The 19,008-nt window shown below is 44.7% G+C and overlaps 1 protein-coding gene across 4 annotated transcripts in view; it reads left to right on the forward strand.

Annotated features, from left to right (window-relative positions):
* SLC23A2 (solute carrier family 23 member 2) overlaps positions 1–19,008 on the forward strand; it is a 132,323-nt gene that overhangs the window by 88,935 nt on the left and 24,380 nt on the right. For all 4 annotated transcript variants that reach the window (XM_059705614.1, XM_059705613.1, XM_059705616.1 and 1 more), the window contains 3 exons: positions 10,481–10,569; positions 11,537–11,607; positions 12,486–12,667. In XM_059705614.1, coding sequence (XP_059561597.1) covers positions 10,481–10,569; positions 11,537–11,607; positions 12,486–12,667 — 342 coding nt within the window. The remainder of the gene's footprint in view (positions 1–10,480; positions 10,570–11,536; positions 11,608–12,485; positions 12,668–19,008) is intronic.

Raw genomic sequence — 19,008 nt, forward strand, 5'->3', positions numbered from 1 at the left:
ATTGTGATGTCAATCCCAGCCACACCTTGGACTTGTTCCAGGAATTAGTACAAAGCCTTTAAAATCCTGAGAGATCAGGGCATGGGTGCGAGCCAGCTTGCAGCTGTCTCGGTGCATCATCCCCCCCCCCCCCCCGGGTGTCAGTGCAGAGCTGGGGGTGAAAGAGATCCTTCGGCACCTGCCCCTTGCCTGCCACACTGACTTCCCTGAGGTGTGGCAGGCTCTGTGTTAGGGAGTCACCTCCAGCCTTTTGCTTCAGGCACCTCTTGGAGGCCTCACTGAGGTCTCCAGCAAAAGGAAAGACTGTAGGCTCTCCTTGTTGTGGTAGCCGGTGTTGTCATCTGCCCTGAGAAGGCAGTGTCCCCCACTTCCATCTCCTTGGGTCTGGGGGCCTATATATGTTGTGTGTCACTAGGTATGGGGACCACTCCAGGATACTTCAAGGTCTCAAGTCCAGGGCTTTGAACTATTATTGATAAGACTTGGGAGAATCGAGGGGTGCAGTGCTTAGATTGAGGTGGGGAGATTGGGGTTCCCCCACACACTCTCTGTATATGCACTTTGTGTGGGGTGCATATGTACTTTTTTGAACTGCTTAAAAGTAAAGTTGCAGACAGCATGCCAGTTCACCCTAAATATCTCCTGGGAATGAGGGTCTCCTTTGTAATAACCACTTACAACAGCCATTCTGCCATATCATCCAATATGCAGCCACATTTAACTTCCCAAGTTGTCCCTAAATGTCTTTTAGGTCTAGTCCCTCCACTTCCCTGAACCAGGATCCAGTCAAGTTCATGTGGTGCATTTGTTTGTTGCATCTCTCTGGCCTCAATAATAAACAGTCCCCATTTTTCCCCTCCATATCACCCTCTTTTAAAGAGCCTAGGCCAGTTGTCTGTCAAGTGTTCTGTGGTCTGAATTTGTCTGTGTCCTTATGGTGGTATTGGATTTGTTCCACAACCTCCCCTCCTCCCCCCTTATTTGTTCTAAACTGGGAGGTGGGGCTAGAGGCATGGTTGATTCAGGGTGAAAATTTTGCAAAAATTACTATATAGGTGACTTTACATTGGGCTCTCCCCCACCAAATTAAAAAAATTACTGTTACTGTCCATTTACTACAAGTTTTAGGTAGTATAGTGTGGGGCAAAAGTAGATTTACAGTTGTGAGTATGTGAAGCCATTTATTCTTGTATTATTACTTATTAATGACTATATTTTGCATATGAACAACTGTAAACCTACTTTTGCCTCACCCTGTGTATTAATGAAATGGGCCCGTGGGAACCTGATGCTAATGACCGTGGAGGAGGGAGCTTTCCCGCACGCCCCGACGGCTGCGGGGCTGGCGGAGACATCGCTCTCGTTCCACCTTTTTCATGTGACTGTGGGCAAGCCGCCTGACCTCTCGGGGCCTCCTTCTGGTTAATCCTGGGCACCTGTCCACACTCGCCTGCGGGCGCTTATTATTTGAGGGGCCTCTGGAAGGGGAGGAGGCAGACAGGTGCAGGCGGGGAGAGGGGTGGCAGTGAGCTTGGGGCTGGGGCAGCTGCCAGCAGCGTCTCTGATGAGCATAGGGGCGGCTGGGCATCGTGCTCCGTGGCCACTGCCATCAGCTTTGCTCCTTCGACTCGATCCTTCTTGGTGGTCTTTCCCCTTCTGCTAACACACTGCTTCTCTGTCCATATTTCTGATGCTCCTGGGGACTGGGAGACTGCCTGTGTCCTCTGAGGGTATATGGGTGAATGAATCTAGTTCTCCAGTCTTGTTTTTGATTGTCACATCCTCCTTGCCCTGCACATTCTCACATGCTCTGAATGACTCCTTCTTCTCCTCATGGCCCACTCCCTCTCCCTCTCAGCCATCCTTTCAGCCAGGTGACTGTCATTGCAAACGCTATGCAGGATTAGGGCAGCGTTACACAGGCCTAGAGGACAGAGCTGCTCACCAAATACCAAAGGGAAGCTTTTGTCTTTTTCCAATATTGTGGTTTTTGTTAACTATTTAACATCACTCTAGTACTTAAGGAATGTGATGTCATCCTCCTCCCATTCCTTTTTAAAAAATATATGTATTTTTATTGATTTCAGAGAGGAAAGGAGAGGGAGAGAGAGATAGGAACATCAGTGATGAGAGAAAATCATTGATCGGCTGCCTCCTGCTCGCCCCACACTGGGGATTGAGTGCACAACCTGGGCATGTGTCCTGATTGAGAATTGAACTTTGACCTCCTGGTTCATAGGTTGACATTCAGCCACTGAGCCACGCCAGCCAGGCAAGACACTTACTTTATAGACATAATTTAAATCAAAACTATTGAGGGGTAATTGGCGTACAGTAACATTGAACCTTCTTTATATGTACAATTATATAAGGTTTTACTCACGTATACAGTCATATAACCCAACCAACAGAACATTGCCACACCCCAAGGACTTCTCTCGTGCCTCCCTGTGCCTCCTTAGATCTTTAAGTAATGAAAGTAGTTTAGGCTACTAGCCCTTGACCTGAAATAGGTGATACTGTCATGTTTGAAAAGGAGGTTATCAAAATCACACCCAACTAGCCCTCTGGGTTCCTGCGCACTGTCTGAGCCAAGCCTGCTGCTGTGAGCTCCGGGTGGGGGGGGGGGTGGGGGGGTGGGGGGGGGCGCGTGAGACGGGTGCCAGTCAGCTGCTTCCTCCCCACCGAGGCTCTTCAGGAGCCTCTCCGATTGACAGTGCTGACCAGAAGAGTTCATACAGTTTTTAGTGTTTATCTATAAAACCAGAATAACATGAACTTGAAGATAATGGTTACACTTGCTTTTAGTTGAGTTTTTTTTAATCAACTCAAAATGAATTAGCAATAAAATGCAAGAATCATGAAAACTGTAAGTACTAGAATGAAATCAGAGTGATTTCCCTTTTTAATCTAAAAGTGGGCTTTTAAACTTTTAAACTCAGACTCTAGGAACCATACAAGGATGGTAAATTTGAAAACACTGAATATAAGAACATGTTTTTAAACTTTGTAAAAATACACCGTAAACAGACAAAATGACAAATTGGAGAAAGTATTTGTATCATATCACAGAGATGCTCTGTCTTCACTATAAAAATAACTTTTAAAAATCAGTGTTAAAAAAATAGCAAAAATCATATAGAAGAGAGCAAAAAGACATGAACAGACAGTTCACAAAAACCATTATACCGTGGCCTTTCTTCACCCGGTGAAAGGATCCTCATCAAACTGACAGATAAGAGAAACATAAATGAAAGCCACCCTAAGATACCATTTCCCCTTTGTCAGACAAAAAAATGAAAACCCCGACAAGCCGCTCTTTCGCCAAGGCTATGGGAGTGTAGGGTTTCTTACACATTGCTGTCAGGAGCGAAAATAGGGCAGCCCTTATGGAGAGGAATTGTACAATCTAGACTGCATATGCATTTACCATTTGATCCAATAACCCCACTTCTAGAAATTTATCCTGAAGATACATGCCCACATTTGCAAAATAATACACCGAAAGTTATTTCTTGCTGTGTAATTTGTAATGGCAAAATAGTGAACAGCCTAAAGGTCCATCTACAAGAGATTGGCTGCTATGGGCCAGCACACAGCAGGGTCCTGTCCTGTGCAGCCCTGAGAAAGAATGGCGAAAGCCTCTCTGACCTGTTTCAGGATATATTGAAAAAGCAAGTTGCAAAAAAGGTATGTGTTTGTATGTTTGGTAAGAAAGAAGAAATACCAAGGAGAAGTGAGGAACAGATGAAAATGGTTAACTACAGTAAGAATGGGTTGGAGCGGCTAGGGATGGGAGTGAGACCTTTTAGTATAACTCTTCATATGGTTTGATTTTTAAACTGTGTAAATGTTCAACACATTCAAAACATAAAATCCAAAAGGATGAAGCAAAGCAAACCCTAAAATTGAAAATGAACAGAAATAAATAAATGTAACTATATGTCAAACTGCTAACCACATAGAAGAAAAGAATTAATTCACAGACTTTAAAACAGTACTTTGCATACCTTGAATAGGATATTTTCTAAGGACAAAAGAAAAGAAATTTTATGCTCAGTAGTGTTGTTGTTAGTAATGTAGGTATAATTCTGGAACTGTGTCCTGTGATGTTATAGCATAGAACAGATCAGTAAGAACATTGGAAATCAGGATGCTCAGTGTAGGAGGAGAGATGTATATGAGAAGAAGGTAATCTTTCAATTGTGTTGAAGTGGAAGGGTCATTTTGATTTAAAAATATTGTATCTCTGTTCACTAAATGATACCAGTTAAAAAAAAATAGGATACCCAGTAACAGCGAGCCACCTAGTGCTCAGATCTTGGTTTCTAAATAACATTTTCTGCCAAAATGAACCTGGACTCCTTGGAGAAGTGCTTGACGCCAGGGCTGAGAAAAGTACAAGTTGAACCTGGAACATCTAATGCCAGAAAGCAAGGAACAGCTCAAAAAGCGAGGGAGAGGTGTGGGGAAAGGGAACCTGCTTGAACAGGCTGCTTTGGGCAAGTTCAGGACAATTTAATTATTGAAAAGAACAGTCATGGAAGTGAATTATAGAACCGAATATAAAAAGGGAACCCATTTATCTGTAGTGATGGTGTAAAAAAGAGGGAGATAAAATTGGCCAAAAAAGAAAGTTTTTTTTTTTTTTTTTACAAAAGGACACTAATAAATATGGATGGAATGATAAAATTGGAAACTCATAATTTTTAGGCCCACTATGTAAGACTGTTAATAAGCTAGTGGGGATATAATAATTTCACAGACTAAGAATCACTCTACAAATTTATTAATTGCAGAAGGGAAAAGGTACTTTTAGAAATGGAGAGTGCCAGCAGTCACTGCCCTAACCAAGCATTGCACCTGGTGGGACACCTGACGACAGGCCTCAGGCCTCCTGACGTGAGGCAATGAGGAGGGCGCCGCACCCCAGCAGTCTCCTGGCCAAAATGGTTTAGCCTGGCTCTAAGCACGACATTGGATAACCACACACAGTATAGGGGCTCTGATGAGATTGGGGGAGTGGGGCAGACGTGAGCACTTTCATAAGCAGAAACTTATGGTCTGGATATTAGATTACATTATTAACTTAGTTTCACATTTCTTGGGTGTAATGGGAGGGAGGCGATGATGGAGGAGAATACACTCATTCTTAGGTGATACCTGCTAAAGTATTTGGGTGGAATGCACCACATCTACAAGCTACTCTCCAGCGGTTCCGCTGACTGACGGGTATATACGTACAGTTAACAACAGGGCAGTGTTAGCAATTGAGAGAAGGTTTTTTTGGGGGGACAAGTTGTGTTTTGCTTTTCTTTATAGGCACTTAGGACACACACTCTTAAGGGCAGATTCAGAAATAAAACTATAGCTCCTCAAAGCCAAACCCCTTTATGTTTCTTAGAGATTGTTTTACAATTGCAGTCTTTGGGGACTGGGATAGTTACCTGCTTTTCTCTTGAAAATTGATGCACATTTTACTCTCTACTCTCTCTGTCCAGTGCTTTTCATCTAAAAGTCCTCTCTCAAATTTGCAGTTAAAATCAACATGCGGAAAGACCTAGCCTCTTATTTTTACTCTAATAAAATTCAGTTTATTATTTATTAAGTGAAAACTTGGTGCTGGGGATACAGTGATGGCTGAAACAGTCCCAGTTCCCGCTGTTAGGGCGACTTCAGCCCACAGGGTGAAATCAGCATGTAGGGAGCTTGTCTGAACAGATCGCTTTAGTGCTGTGAGGGGAGCGGACAGAGGCCCAGCTGCATGCAGAGACCTACCCTGGGCTGGAGGCTGGCAGCTCATCTGAGCCAACACCATAGGATGAGTGAGACTGCAAATGATGCCAGGCCACACCCTGTCGGAATGCCTTCAGAGAACAGCTTTGGGGTTAAGGATTAGCTTTCCCAGTTCTCCCAAAGTGGACTTTTCAGAGCAGGGCCCTCCAGTAGTTTTCCCCTGGCCTGCAAGAGGAAAGCCAGGCGTTTGCCCGCCGGCCCCCTCTGACCGTCGCCACTCCAGTCCCTGCTTTCCCCATAGTAAGGTCTCTGCAGTTCTCCAGGATTCAGGTCTGTTTGTAGCTCTTGATTTACACTTGCTCTTCTCTCTGCCTGGACTACTCAACCCCTTGCACATGTGATGGCGTGCTTCTCATCCTTACGCTAAGTGATTCTTTTGCAGACTCCCACAGCACCATGCATCGCCTTGTCACCCACCACTCTTCACGTGTGGCCACAATTAGGGTCTCCTTCACACAACAGAAACTCCTCAACGGCCTAAGGATGGTTTTTTCTATCATCATACCTGCTTATAATGTGTTAAGCAGATACCCAAGAAATGGTTATCAAGTGACCAGAATAAATGCTTTCATTTGACATAGGGGTTGTCTGCTTTTTTGTGCCTCAGCCACCCCCAGAAGTCATTGTTCAAAATTCAGATGTGAGGACCCCACATGTGACTCCTGTTAACCAGGACTAAGTGGAATTCAGAAATTTCCATTTTAAAATTAAAAAAATTTTAAATTAAAGTTGACAGTCAATATTATATTAGTTTTGGGTGTATGGCATACTTATTTGACATGTAACTTATGAGTGTCCCTTCAATAAGTATAATACCCACCTGGCACCATACGTAGTTATTATAGTATCACTGGCTCTATTCCCTATGCTGTACTTGACATCCCCTTGACTATTTTGTAACTACCAGTGTGTACTTCTTAATCCCTTCACCCTTTTCACCCAGCCCCCCGGTCCCCCTTCCATCTGTCAATCATCAGTTGTTCACTATGAGCTTGTTTCTGTTTTATTTTGTTTTTTCAGATTCCACATTTAAGTGAAATCATAAAGGTATTTGTCTTTGACTTATTTCACTTAGCATAATACCCTCTAGGTACATTCGTGTTGTTGCAAATGGTAAGATCAGAAATAGACTCTTTGTCTTTTTTAAACCCTCACCCGAGGATATTTTTTCATTGAATTTTAGAGAGAGTAGAAGAGGGGCGGGGGGGGGGGGGGGAGAAATAATGATGTGAGATGAGAGACACATCGACTGGTTGCCTCCCACATGTGCCCTGACCTGAGCTAGAGGAATGTGCAACTGAGGCATATGCTCTTGACCAGGAATCGAACCTGTGACCCCTTGGTCTGAGGGCCATGTCAGCTAGGGCCCAAAATATCCATTTTTAACCAGTGACCCCTGGGGAATCAGAAACCAGCTTTCTGACCTGGGGGTGGGTGACTTATAGAAATCATGGCCTGAGAGTCCTGACTAAGAACACATCACAAATCCCAAGAAGGAGATCTTGGAATATTTCCTCGAGGAGGTGGTATTTGCCTGTGCCTTGAATGATGAATAAAAATTGAATATTAGAAATGATGACAAAGAGAAGGGATGCGCAGAGGCTCAGAGGCAAGAACCTGGACCAATTTGCTTGGAGCGCAGGTGTGTGAAGGGGCTGGTGAGATGTGAGGCCAGAGGATGTTTTGAGGTCACCTGGGTACCAAGGGGGAAATGGGATACCTCCAGCAGGGTTTCTTTTCTTTTTTAAAAAAATTTATTCAGAGAGAAGAGAAAGGGAGAGTGAGGGAGAGGGAGATAGAAACATCAGTGATGAATGACGAGAGAGAATCATTGATTGGCTGCCTCTTTCATGCCCCACACTGGGATCGAGACTGCAAACTGGCCATGTGCCCTGACTGGGAATTGAACTGTGACCTCCCAATTCATAGGCGCCACGCTGGTTGTCGGGCTGGGTATGTTCTTTTGCTGTCCTGGGGTAAAGCCCACTGTGGGGATGTATCATGACAAAGGTGCCTATCTGCTCAGAATTTTTCTTACATCTAGTGACACTATCAACTTTAAAAACTTTAGTCTGAAAAAATCCACCACCTCTTCACATATTTAAAATATATTTTCCTGTAAACAAAGTCAGCCAGCTTTTTCTGTCAAGGGACAAGCAGTAAATATTTCAGGCTCGTATCGTCTATGTTGTGACTGCCCGACTCCCCCATCGAAGCTCGAAAGTAGCTGTCAGCACCTCGGAAATAGATGAGGGTGGATGTGTCCCATAAAACTTGACTCATAAAAACAGGTAATTTGCCAGATTTGGCTCATGGGCCCGTTTGCCAACCCCTGGTGTGAAGTAGGGCAGGGATTTGTTGGTTTCCTTCCCAGTCGTCAGTACAAAATAAAATGGCAGGCAGTCTTGGCTACCTGGGGAGGGCCAGATGCTGGTGTGAGTGAGGTGCAGAGAGGAGAGCCGAGGGTTGACCGTTAACTGGGGAAGTGCCTCTTGTTCAGTGCAGCCACATGCCCTTGTAGCAACTTCCCTGCGAGTAATTCAGCCAAGCCGCTGAGTTATGCTGCCTGTTACGGAGACCACACGTACCTGCTGGGGTGCCGACTGCTGCTGCTTTCAGATGGCACTGCTGTGGCAGACAGTGTGTGTGGCCACATGTGGGCAGTAAGCCGCCACGTGCAGCCTTTTCCCGTCCTCGGGAAACTGTGTCCGGGGCAGCACTTGCGGGAATTATCACCCACTTTCGGAGGAACCCAGGGTCCTGGTTGTTTGCAAGTGAGTGAGCTGGTTTGTTTGCTGCAGTGCTCTTAGGGCTTCTGGTCGGGGTGATGCCATAAAATGCTTGCTCAGAAAGGTGCCTCGGCCAAGTGCAGACTGAGGTCGAGTATAGGTCATGCCCCAGAAGGAGAACCCAGAGCCAGTGCTGATTGCAGTGGTTCCCAAGGACAAGTTCTCTAAGTGCAACCCATGGTACCTGGTCCTAAGATGCATCGCTTGAAATCAGAAACGACAACAAAACAGGTGCCGCTCAGACCATTTGAGATGGCATCCATTTCTAACTCGATGCTGACCTCCGTTTACCTTTTCTGTACATTTCTGAAAAATTGTGCTTAAGGAATTTGTCTAAATCAAGCAGTTTTTTTCCCCTCTTTTGATATACTACATTCCCACGTGAGGTGACTTCACTTCCATTTTTTTTTTTTTACGACTTTTTATTGATTTTTGAGAGAGAGAGAGATCATTGTGAGAGCAAAGCATTGATCAGCTGCCTCCTGCATGACCCTCACTGGGGATCGAGCCCACACCCCAGACATGTGCCCTGACTAGGAATTGAACCCGCCATCTTTTGGTGCACGGGACGGCACCCAACCAACTGAGCCACCCCTTTGAGGGCCACTTCCACTTTTGACGGTACTGTGCTCTGGGATGGTTGGTGGAGCGCATGCCCATGCGACTGGCTGCCAGCAGTGCATCTGGGCTGTACCGTGCAGCCTGCCTCTGTGTCTTGAATTTCTGGCCCCTGCCTGCTCTCGGCCTGCCTGCTCTTAGTTGATTCCATTGCATGATTAAAATGGCCAGAGAACGAGAATCTTGACCCTCCTCTGGCTCAGAATGGTGTGTGCCGACTGCACTTGTAAAGCAGATGCTTGTCCTCCAGCCAGAGCCTCTCTGTCTCCCAGTCCAGTTCCTGTTTCAGTCAGGGCGGGACCTGCTGTCAGCCCAGGCGGGATGCTGGGTCCCCGCCCCCCCTGGCCAGGGCACTCACACAAGGCTGCTTCGTGGTATTTAAGAAGGATCTGGACACCTGGGAGTTCCCAGCCCTGCAAACAGGAGCCAGTTTTTCATTTCACCCTGAAATATGTTAACAGTAGCGGCCAGGGTCTCATAGAGCCCATAAAGCCACCTTAGCAATACAGCTGTAGCAACATCTTCTGAATTTGAGTAGCTCAAGTGTTCATAAAGTTAATGTGACGTATCTAAAATACAATTGAATGATGGAATCTGAGTATCTGCATTTAGTTGGAGGATGGGGGCAGGAGATTTTACAGAGAGTCTGCATGTTTTCTGGGCCCTTTAAAAATAAGGTTTAGAATATTTGAGTCTTTTCATGATAAAGCAGAATATTATATCTACTGTTGGTTTGTAACTTACAGCTTTTCTTTTCCTCAATAGATATAGAACCCTAACATGATTTTGATGCTTACCTCTGATTTAGGGCAGTCTTTGACTATAATATGGAACAATAGGAAGATAAATGTTTTTCTATGCTATTCGATAATTTGAAAGGGAGGAGAAGGGTGGTGAAATAGAAGACATACACTGATGTTTAATGAGGAGCTCACAGGCTCAGCAGGAAAGAGAGACTCCCAAATGCAAAACACCCCACCCCCAAGGGGGAAAGGTGGCGATGGCAGGGTCTTGGGGTGCTGGTGCTGACTTCAGGGTTCCCCAGGGCCTGCCGCGAGGCTGTCTGGGGGAAAAGAAGCAGAGGGGAGGATGGAGAAGCTAGTGGCCCTGGCTGCCCGGCCGAGGCGATCTTTGCAGACCGGGGTTCTTTCTTCCAGGTGTGCCTGCATTTACTCATGTGCTGTTTGTCTATGGAAAAGACTGTTAAGCTATCAAATAGTGAACTACCTCGGTAGTTCCTGATGCCGTGATCATGGTTTTGGTCTCGTTTCTTTTAGGTTACCCCTGTTTCAGGCCAGTGCTTTTGCATTTCTGGCCCCTGCTCGAGCCATCCTGTCTTTAGATAAATGGAAATGTAACACCACAGGTAATTGCAGTTATTTCCACATATGTCCTTGGGGTCCTTTAACTCAGGTGATAAAAGGGAGGCCTGGACATGCTGCCCTTGGCAGCCTGAAATCCTGTCCGGAATCAGGCACAGAACACACAGACCAGCAAACAGCTTAGAACGCTCCCATCTGTGGATCATGTTTCTGTCTCTCTCTGTCCACTCGTTCACCCCTAACCCCAGAGCAAGTGAGGGCCAGAGGGACCGCATTTCTCTATGCTAATGAGATGGATATGTATGGGAATGAAGAGAAAAATATTTGTGCTATTTTTCTGCCTCTTTCTTTCAGTGGATTTTATGAACCACCAGTAATCACTCTCTTTGCTGCATCAGCATCCCTTCTCTGAAACATCTCTGCTTTTTAAGGATCTGGCTGCTGTGGTTTTCTGCAAATGACTTTCACCTCCCTCTCCCCTTTAGTGATAAGATCAGGAAAAGATAAGATAGGGGACTTGAGAAAACCAGACCTGTGGTACTCTCAAAAGACTGTTCCGTTTTTAGGTTCTAGGAGCAAAGTTTTCCAGCTTTCATTTCCTTCCATGCTCCTTGGCGTTACTTGGTGACCACTGAGTTGATTTGGAACCTGGAGAAGGCCCTCCGTTTTGTCGAGGTTTTTAAACCTTAGGCAGCCTTGCTAATGGTTTGCAAGTTAACTGCCTGCAGGGGTTGGTCTTTGTGTGAGGCTGGCACGAGCCATGTGCATCACCAGCTCAGTCAGCTTCTGCCAGGCTGGGAGCTTCAGCCCATGAATACATTCGGTTAAGTTAGCGCTGGGGAACCCGCCCCTCAGTATGGTAAGCCACACTGTTGAATTTCAGGGATGGGTATTTACACACCTATACTTAAGACAGGGAGGAAATTCTTCTTAAAAAGAGTGAAATGAATGTGTCTTGTGAAATGTCAGTGTTGTTTCAAGAAAAATTTTGTCTTTGTTTTTGTTTTCAAGATGTTTCATTTGTCAACGGAACCACGGAACTGCTGCACACAGAGCACATCTGGTACCCCCGCATACGCGAGGTAACGGCCGAGCGTGCCTGCCCGTGGCTGCTTTGTGTTTCTCCTCAGCTTCGCTGTCGATTGTGCCCAAGGAATGGCAGTTGCTTGACTAAGCCGTCCCTTGCTTCTCAGCTACTGACATGTTTATCTCTGTCATTAAAGACGTCGTTCAGTTTAGATGGCATCCCTGTAACATAAAGCATGCAGAAATGCTTTGTGCAACCAGACAGTCTTGTTTCTCACCCTTCATTTCCCTCCTCTTTCTGGTGCACCCACAGGCCTGCCCACTGGCACCCCCAGCGGAACCAGCTGAGGGGCGTGGCTCCTTTGGAAGGAGCTACAGAGGCTTGTCAGCAGGCAGCAGAACTATTCACTCCAGCCTCCGTGTTTGTGCCCGTATTTGAGGAAAGAATTAAGATAATTGTCTATTCAGTGCACTTGAACAGAACAGGTTGTGGGAATCCTTAGACATGGGAATGGCTGACAGTTTATTCAGATCTTTTACAACCTGTAAGATCATTCACCCTTCATTCAGAATCAGCCCAACTATTCTGTACAATAGAAACATTCCTTTAGCATTTTTGTCAATTGTGCTGTCTTTTAAGTGTCCTGCAGAGACTCACTTTTTAAAGTCAAGGAGCTTTATATTGCAGTCCCTTAGGAATTATAAATTACGCCTGTCTCATTTATCAGCGGAAAAGGCAAGTTGCATCGTGCCCAGTCCTATAATGCTATTCTTACATTAGTCCGGTCATACATCATACCAGGAAATTTCCAGCTGTGTCATGCCAGTTGTATAATGACTTGATGCTTCACAAAATTGTCAGTTTTGGATGTGGGTGACATTGAGTAGTGACGTATAAGCAGCTTACTCATGCCTGTGCCTGCTCTTATTCCAGATTCAAGGAGCCATCATCATGTCCTCCCTGATAGAAGTGGTCATTGGCTTCCTAGGCCTGCCCGGCGCTCTGCTGAAGTACATTGGGCCCCTGACCATTACGCCCACAGTGGCCCTCATTGGCCTCTCTGGTTTCCAGGCGGCGGGAGAGAGAGCGGGGAAGCACTGGGGCATCGCCATGCTGTAAGTGTTCTGACACCCCTCAGATATGGACGGTAAAACTCACCCCTCTTACCTCCCCCAAGGGGCAGCCTCTTGGGACATTCTGACTGTAGGAGATAGGTTTTGTTTTAAGTCAGAATGGCCTGACAGTTTGAACTTGATTCACTTCGTGCCAGGGAATGGATGGTGTTTTAGAGTCTGAGTTGGTAAGGTATGTCAGAGACTTGGCAGTGATGTATAGGGGAAAGGACGTAAGGTTTCAAACTTCGCGTGGTGCCATTAGCTCTTGACTTTTGAAGTCATACGAAGTCTGCATGAATTGAAATACCTAGAATCTGCCTTAGCTGGTTTGGCTCAGTAGATAGAGCATCGGACTGAGGACTGAAGGGTCCCAGGTTTGATTCCGGTCAAGGGCACATGCCCAGGTTGTGGGCTCGATCCCCAGTTGGGGGAGTGCAGGAGGCAGCCAATCAATGAATTCTCTCTCATCATTGATATTTCTACCTCTCTCTCTCTCTTCCTCTCTGAAATCAATAAAATATATTTTAAAAAAAGAAAAATACCTAGAATCCTTTAGAGGAGACTCAAAAATATGTCCTGACTAGCAGGAGACAGATGCAGCAGGAGGGTCTGTTGGTATCGGAGGAGACATGGCTCCCAGGCCAAGCGGAGCTCTGCACACATGTGTGGAGGCCAGAGTCCTGCTAGCCATCGCCGGTCCTTCTGCACAGAACTTTAAGCCCATTAAACATGTCGCTTACCCCTTTAAGTAATGTCAGTAAAGATGTCCAGGACTTCGATAGTGTAAGGTTGATTATTAATTAGAGCCACAGAATTCTGTATACCACAAATAGAACTCACTTTCTCTTGTGTGTCTGTAGATGAGTTGATCATATAATAGGGAAATAGTTCCAAGACTGGAATTTTACCAATCAGTAAGATTTCTGCAACAAATTAATAACACAAGGATTTCCAATTGTTTTTGTATTGCTTTGTGAAATATTCTGTAATTATTCCATAACAGGCAGCACTTACTGAGCCTGTGTGTCACTGCTATCCATAACACTTGCACGTATTATAAATTAAGGTAGGTATCAGCGTTGACCCCACTAAGGAAGCCGAGGCATAAGGATCTAAAGCAGCGGTTCTCAACCTGTGGGCCGCGAACAATGAAAATACATCCTGCATATCAGATATTTACATTACGATTCATAACAGTAGCAAAATTATATTTATGAAGTAGCAATGAAAATAATTTTATGGTTGGGGGTCACCACAACATGAGGAACTGTATTAAAGGGTCACGGCATTAAGAAGGTTGAGAACCACTGATTAGCTGCCCAGGGTCACACAGCTAGTAAGCAGCTGGCCTGGTTTTCAAAACCCATAACACTTAATCCTGTCTCTCTGTGTTAGAACATGCTATACCAATAAAGTGGATCCTGGCATAATCATCACCCACATATCATTACAAATGAAGGTATGTGAAAATACCCAGGATTGTTCTGAATTTTCTCATTTTATTGAAGGTTGAGTAATATACACACCAGGTTTGGTGTAGAAGGCATGTAAGAATGCTCATTCAGTGAAATGCAGTAAGTTGAAAAAAAGAGAAATTGTATTTACCATCATATAGTTAATTTAGAAATCAATAACAAAATGGTGAACAAAACTCCCAAATGGCTTAGAATCTTAAAAAACACACACCAAAAAACAAAACAGTTATCAATAATTTGTAGTTAGAGTTATATATAACTTATTTATTGAAACTTCAGAATTGCTGATAATTGAGAAAGTGACGATGGTAACCGCACTGATCACACTTGGCCGAGTAGTCAGCGTGGTCTCCGGCTTCTCTTCTGCTCCCTTCCTGACGGTTCTCAGTGCTGTAAAGTGCTTGGCCGTTTTCTGTTCAAAGCCGCCTCTTCTGCATCCTCCTCTGAAAGCTTCAATAAGACACATGCTAGACTTATGGAAGCTGCTAGGCTTGTCATGTTGTCTGAAACCTCGCTGGGCACTCAGGACTTTGTAGCACTGGACTCTCAAGTGTGCACAGGTGGGAAATGATCTTGACTTATTTCATGAAGCCTCCCTCCCTCCATTCCTGCTCATCTCTTTCTGGTACTTCTAGACTCTTGGACCCCAGACTCTTCCTCTGCTTCCCTCTCCTGGTTTTCATCTCTTCATCTTCTTTCTGTATTCATAGGAATTTTCCTCAGCTTTATCTTAAATCCTTCTGTCGAGCTTTTTATTTTTGCTCTCATGTTTCTGTTTTTGTTTTTGTTTGTTTGTTTGTTTATTGATTTCAGAGAGGAAGGGAGAGAGAGAAACATCAATGATGAGAGAGAATCATTGATCGGCTGCTTCCTGCACGCCCCACACTGGGGATCGAGCCCGCAACCCTTGCATGTGCCCTGACCTGATTCATAGGTCGATGCTCAACCACTGAGCCACGCTGGCCGGGCTCTCATGTGTTTTTAATTGCCACGAGGCCATCTTTTCACCTGGGTGTTCATTGTGTGCGGGCAAGGCCTCCATTCTGTGTTGATCACCAGGGCGCCCTGAAGCACCTGGCGTGCTGTCCCTCACAGAGGAGGCAGTTAGTAAGCACGCTGTAAGTGAGGGGAGGACTGGAGTGGGGTCAGACTTCACCCATGACCCTGGGGAAAGTCGAGACTGATGTCAGAGCACTTTTATCCCTAAAAGAGCGCTGGTCTCCAGTGGTGAAGCAGTGAGTGTATTACATCTTCAAGGAAGAGAGAATTCCTGCACTATTTAACTTTTCTGGAGCTTTAGAAAAGAAGGGAAACCACTCAGTTTTATCTTAATGGCAAATACCGACAGAGCTAATGAAAAAGAGAGTCTGACCAACTTCTTTCTTCCTGGGGTGTGGAGCACTCAGAGCTGAGGGCAGATATGTTCAGGCATCTTTCTCTACTGTAAAGCTTCTTAAAAATATTATTTTTAAATTTATTTTTATTGTTGATACTATCACAGGTGACCCCATTTCCCCCCTTTGCCCACTTCCCCCCAACCCCCACCCCTGGCCATCCTCTCACTGTTTCTGTGTCTATGGGTTATGTATATATGTTCTTTGGCTGATCTCTTTACCTTCTTTCATCCAGTCCTTCCCCCCACCTCCCCTCTGACAGTTGATGAAACCTTTTAAAACACAAGTGTGCAGAAGTTTCTCCCAGAAAGGGCCTTTGGATCCAGCTCTGCATACATCTATTATTTTTTTAGAGCCACATCTGTAAACATCTGGGAAGAATGTCACTTACAACGTGGTTTGGGAAAAGGCTGCTATAGATAATACAATAAAAGGACAATGAATTTTGTGTTATTTCAGGACCTTAAGGAAGGATGATTATTAGAAAACTAGAGGCCCGTTGCATGAAGAGATTCGTGCAATAGGCCTTCCTTCCCCTGGCTTCCGGCACCTAGGATCCAGGCCTTTGCTCTGGCCACAGCAGAGAAGCCAAGCCTCTTTAGTCTTCAGTTGTCTTCAGTCTTTGCTCAGGCGGAGCTTTCAGTCTTCGCTCTGCGCCTGCATATGCAAATTAACCACCATCTTTGTTGGGTTAATTTGCATAGTCATCCTGATTGGATGGTGGGTGTAGCAGAGTGATGCCAATTTGCATGTTTCTCTTTTATTAGTGTAGATTTATTAATAAAACCATTATGGGCCCATGTGGATTTTATTAATAAAAATTGCAGTTACAAAAAACAATAAAATTCAGTTGTATATCTCTACTGCAAACTGTTTGCAGTGTGGGAATAGAATAATCTTTCATGAGTAAGATTTTAATTAAAATGCCTCATTCTTTAATGACAAAAGACTTAAACAGGCCTCCCTATTGTAATCAGAAGCCAAGATAAGCATGCTTATTACCACCATGTCATTTAAAGTTGTCCTGAATGTGCTAACCAATGCCTAAGACAAGAAAATCTATAATAATAAAAGCGTAATATGCTAATTAGACCAGATGTCCTTCCTGATGAAGCTGGGCCGGAGGGAAGCCTGGGTCCCGGGTGCCAGAGGGAAGCCAGTGCCAGCAGCCGGGGGAAGGAAGGTCTACTCTTGCATGAATTTTGTGTATTGGGCCTCTAGTCTACACTAATAAAAGAAACATGCAAATTAGTGTCACTCCGCTACGCCCACCAGCCAAATCAGATGAGTATGCAAATTAACCCAACAAAGATGGCGATTAATTTGCATATGCAGACGCGGAGCGAAGACTGAAGACAACGTGGAAGGAAGCCAAGCACTGCAGAAGGGAGTGAAGCTGCAGAGAAGCAAGCGGGGCAGCGGAGGCGGGAGGGAAGCAAGCGGGGCGGCCGAGGCGGGAGGGAAGCCTGCCTCGGCGGGTTTCGCTCCCTTCTCTGCTTCGCTCGGGCCACAGGAAGCCCTATTCTTGCAGGAATCTTTCTGCAACGGGCCTCTAGTTTAGCAATAAGAGGAAATACAAATAGCTAATTAGTGTTTTAAAAGGGTTACCCTTCCTACCCAGTTATCAAAGCACACATTCACAAGGATTCCGTTAGCTGTGTGTGTGTGTGTGTGTGTGTGTGTGTGTGTGTGTGTGTGTGGCAGGGTGGGGATCAGGTTGTACAGCATGGATCCCTTAGTCACTCCAATAGAAATGGCATTTAGAGACATTTCTTAGGGGAAGGTAAATGTGGTGACATTTCTAACACCTTGCATAGGGCCTTAATGGGAACTGTTTTTTTCTTGAGAAAACTTTTTTTATTTAGGGATAATTTCAAACCTTTTCAAAAGTAGAGAGAATAGTGTAACAAGCCCTCCTGTACCATCACCACTCATGAGAAGTCTCATTTTATCTGTACGCCCCAAATATTAAATTCTAGCCATTTGAAATTTAACAGTAAATAAACAGGGAAATCTAAGGTAAAGTAATTCCCATCCTCAAAAAAATCTGCTCATGATTAACTAGTAAAAAGTTAACATTTATCCTTTCATATTTTTGTTGTTTATGCATAAATATAAGCATATATACACATACAGCTTTACCCTTATATTATTTTATAATTTGATTTTCACCCCAACATTTTTTGTTGGGCTCACCTTCCCAAGACAATGTGTTTAGATCTATTTCATTCTTTGTAAAACTGCACAATGTTAAATAGAAATAGTCTGTAATCTCTTTAACCATTCCCCAGTTGATACTCATGAATGTTGATTAAAATATTTGCTATTGCAAACTATGCTGAACTAAGTAATTCATGTGTAAAGAATGAATGTGAAAGTACAGGATGGTAAGTTTTTTTTAATTGATGAAATTGGTAGAGACTTTAAAATATAAGGCCCTGTGGTACAGAGAGCAACAAATGAGTGTTCTTGGTCCCTGGGTGGTACTGTAAGTTCACCCGACCTTTCTGCTCATGTTCGGCGGTGTGCATCAGGAGCTTTTACGTAAGTTATTTCCTGTTTGACAGACCCGTTCTGGCCCTGGGAACTTGTCATCAGGAGACACTCAGGCAGGCGCCAGGGATGGGCCATCCGTCACAGTTTCTGTTGCTCCCGGTCGCACCTATGGGAATTGTTAGACAAGACGTGCTGCGTCTGTAAGATGGAATGCTGAGCAGCACTAAGGTGCTGGTGCAGATCTCTATCTTTCAAGGTCCTGGCATTAATAGGGATACAAGCTGGTTGGGCAGCAGCATGTAAAGTATGAATCCATTTTGGGTCAGAGGATGACCTGTTTGTGCTCCGAGGGCAAGGATCACTGCAGGCTGTCCTGTCTCCCTTCCTAACCCCAGGATGACGCATACGCATCCCAGGAATGGAAGCCGTTCACTGTTAATAGACCAGAATGCTGCATAGTTGTCACCCGTGGTGGGATGATGGGTGATCTTAAGGATTTTGTCTTTTTTTTTTTTTTTTTGCTTATCTGCCTTTTATAATTTCTCTACATTTTAGTGTATGTTTCTTGAATAATATTTGTAAGGTAAAAGAAAGGTCAACAAACAAGCCGTATATTAATGTGAAGTGGGACTCGCTGGCTGTGGTGCAGAACCCTGGCCTGAGGATGTGGGGCTCAGATCCTTGTCTCTTTTCTGTTCAGCCAAGGTGTGTGAGCATGGGCACCCCCCCCGCCTCGTGCCTCTGCTGTGGGACTGCCTGGCTTACCTGCCCACAGGCGTATTTGCGTATGAACATAACTTAGAAGCAGACTAGTTTTAGAGTGGAAAGAAAACGAGCACTCATCTGCCAGTCTACTCCCTTAATTTGCGTTGCAAGATTTGGGTCCACGATCAGGGTGTCCTTCCCTGAATTCTGGGTGTGTCCCTCATCTTTTTAAATTAATTAATTAATTAATTAATTAATTAATTAATTATTT

This window comes from Myotis daubentonii, chromosome 8 (assembly GCF_963259705.1).
Source record: "Myotis daubentonii chromosome 8, mMyoDau2.1, whole genome shotgun sequence".
NCBI lineage: Eukaryota > Metazoa > Chordata > Mammalia > Chiroptera > Vespertilionidae > Myotis > Myotis daubentonii.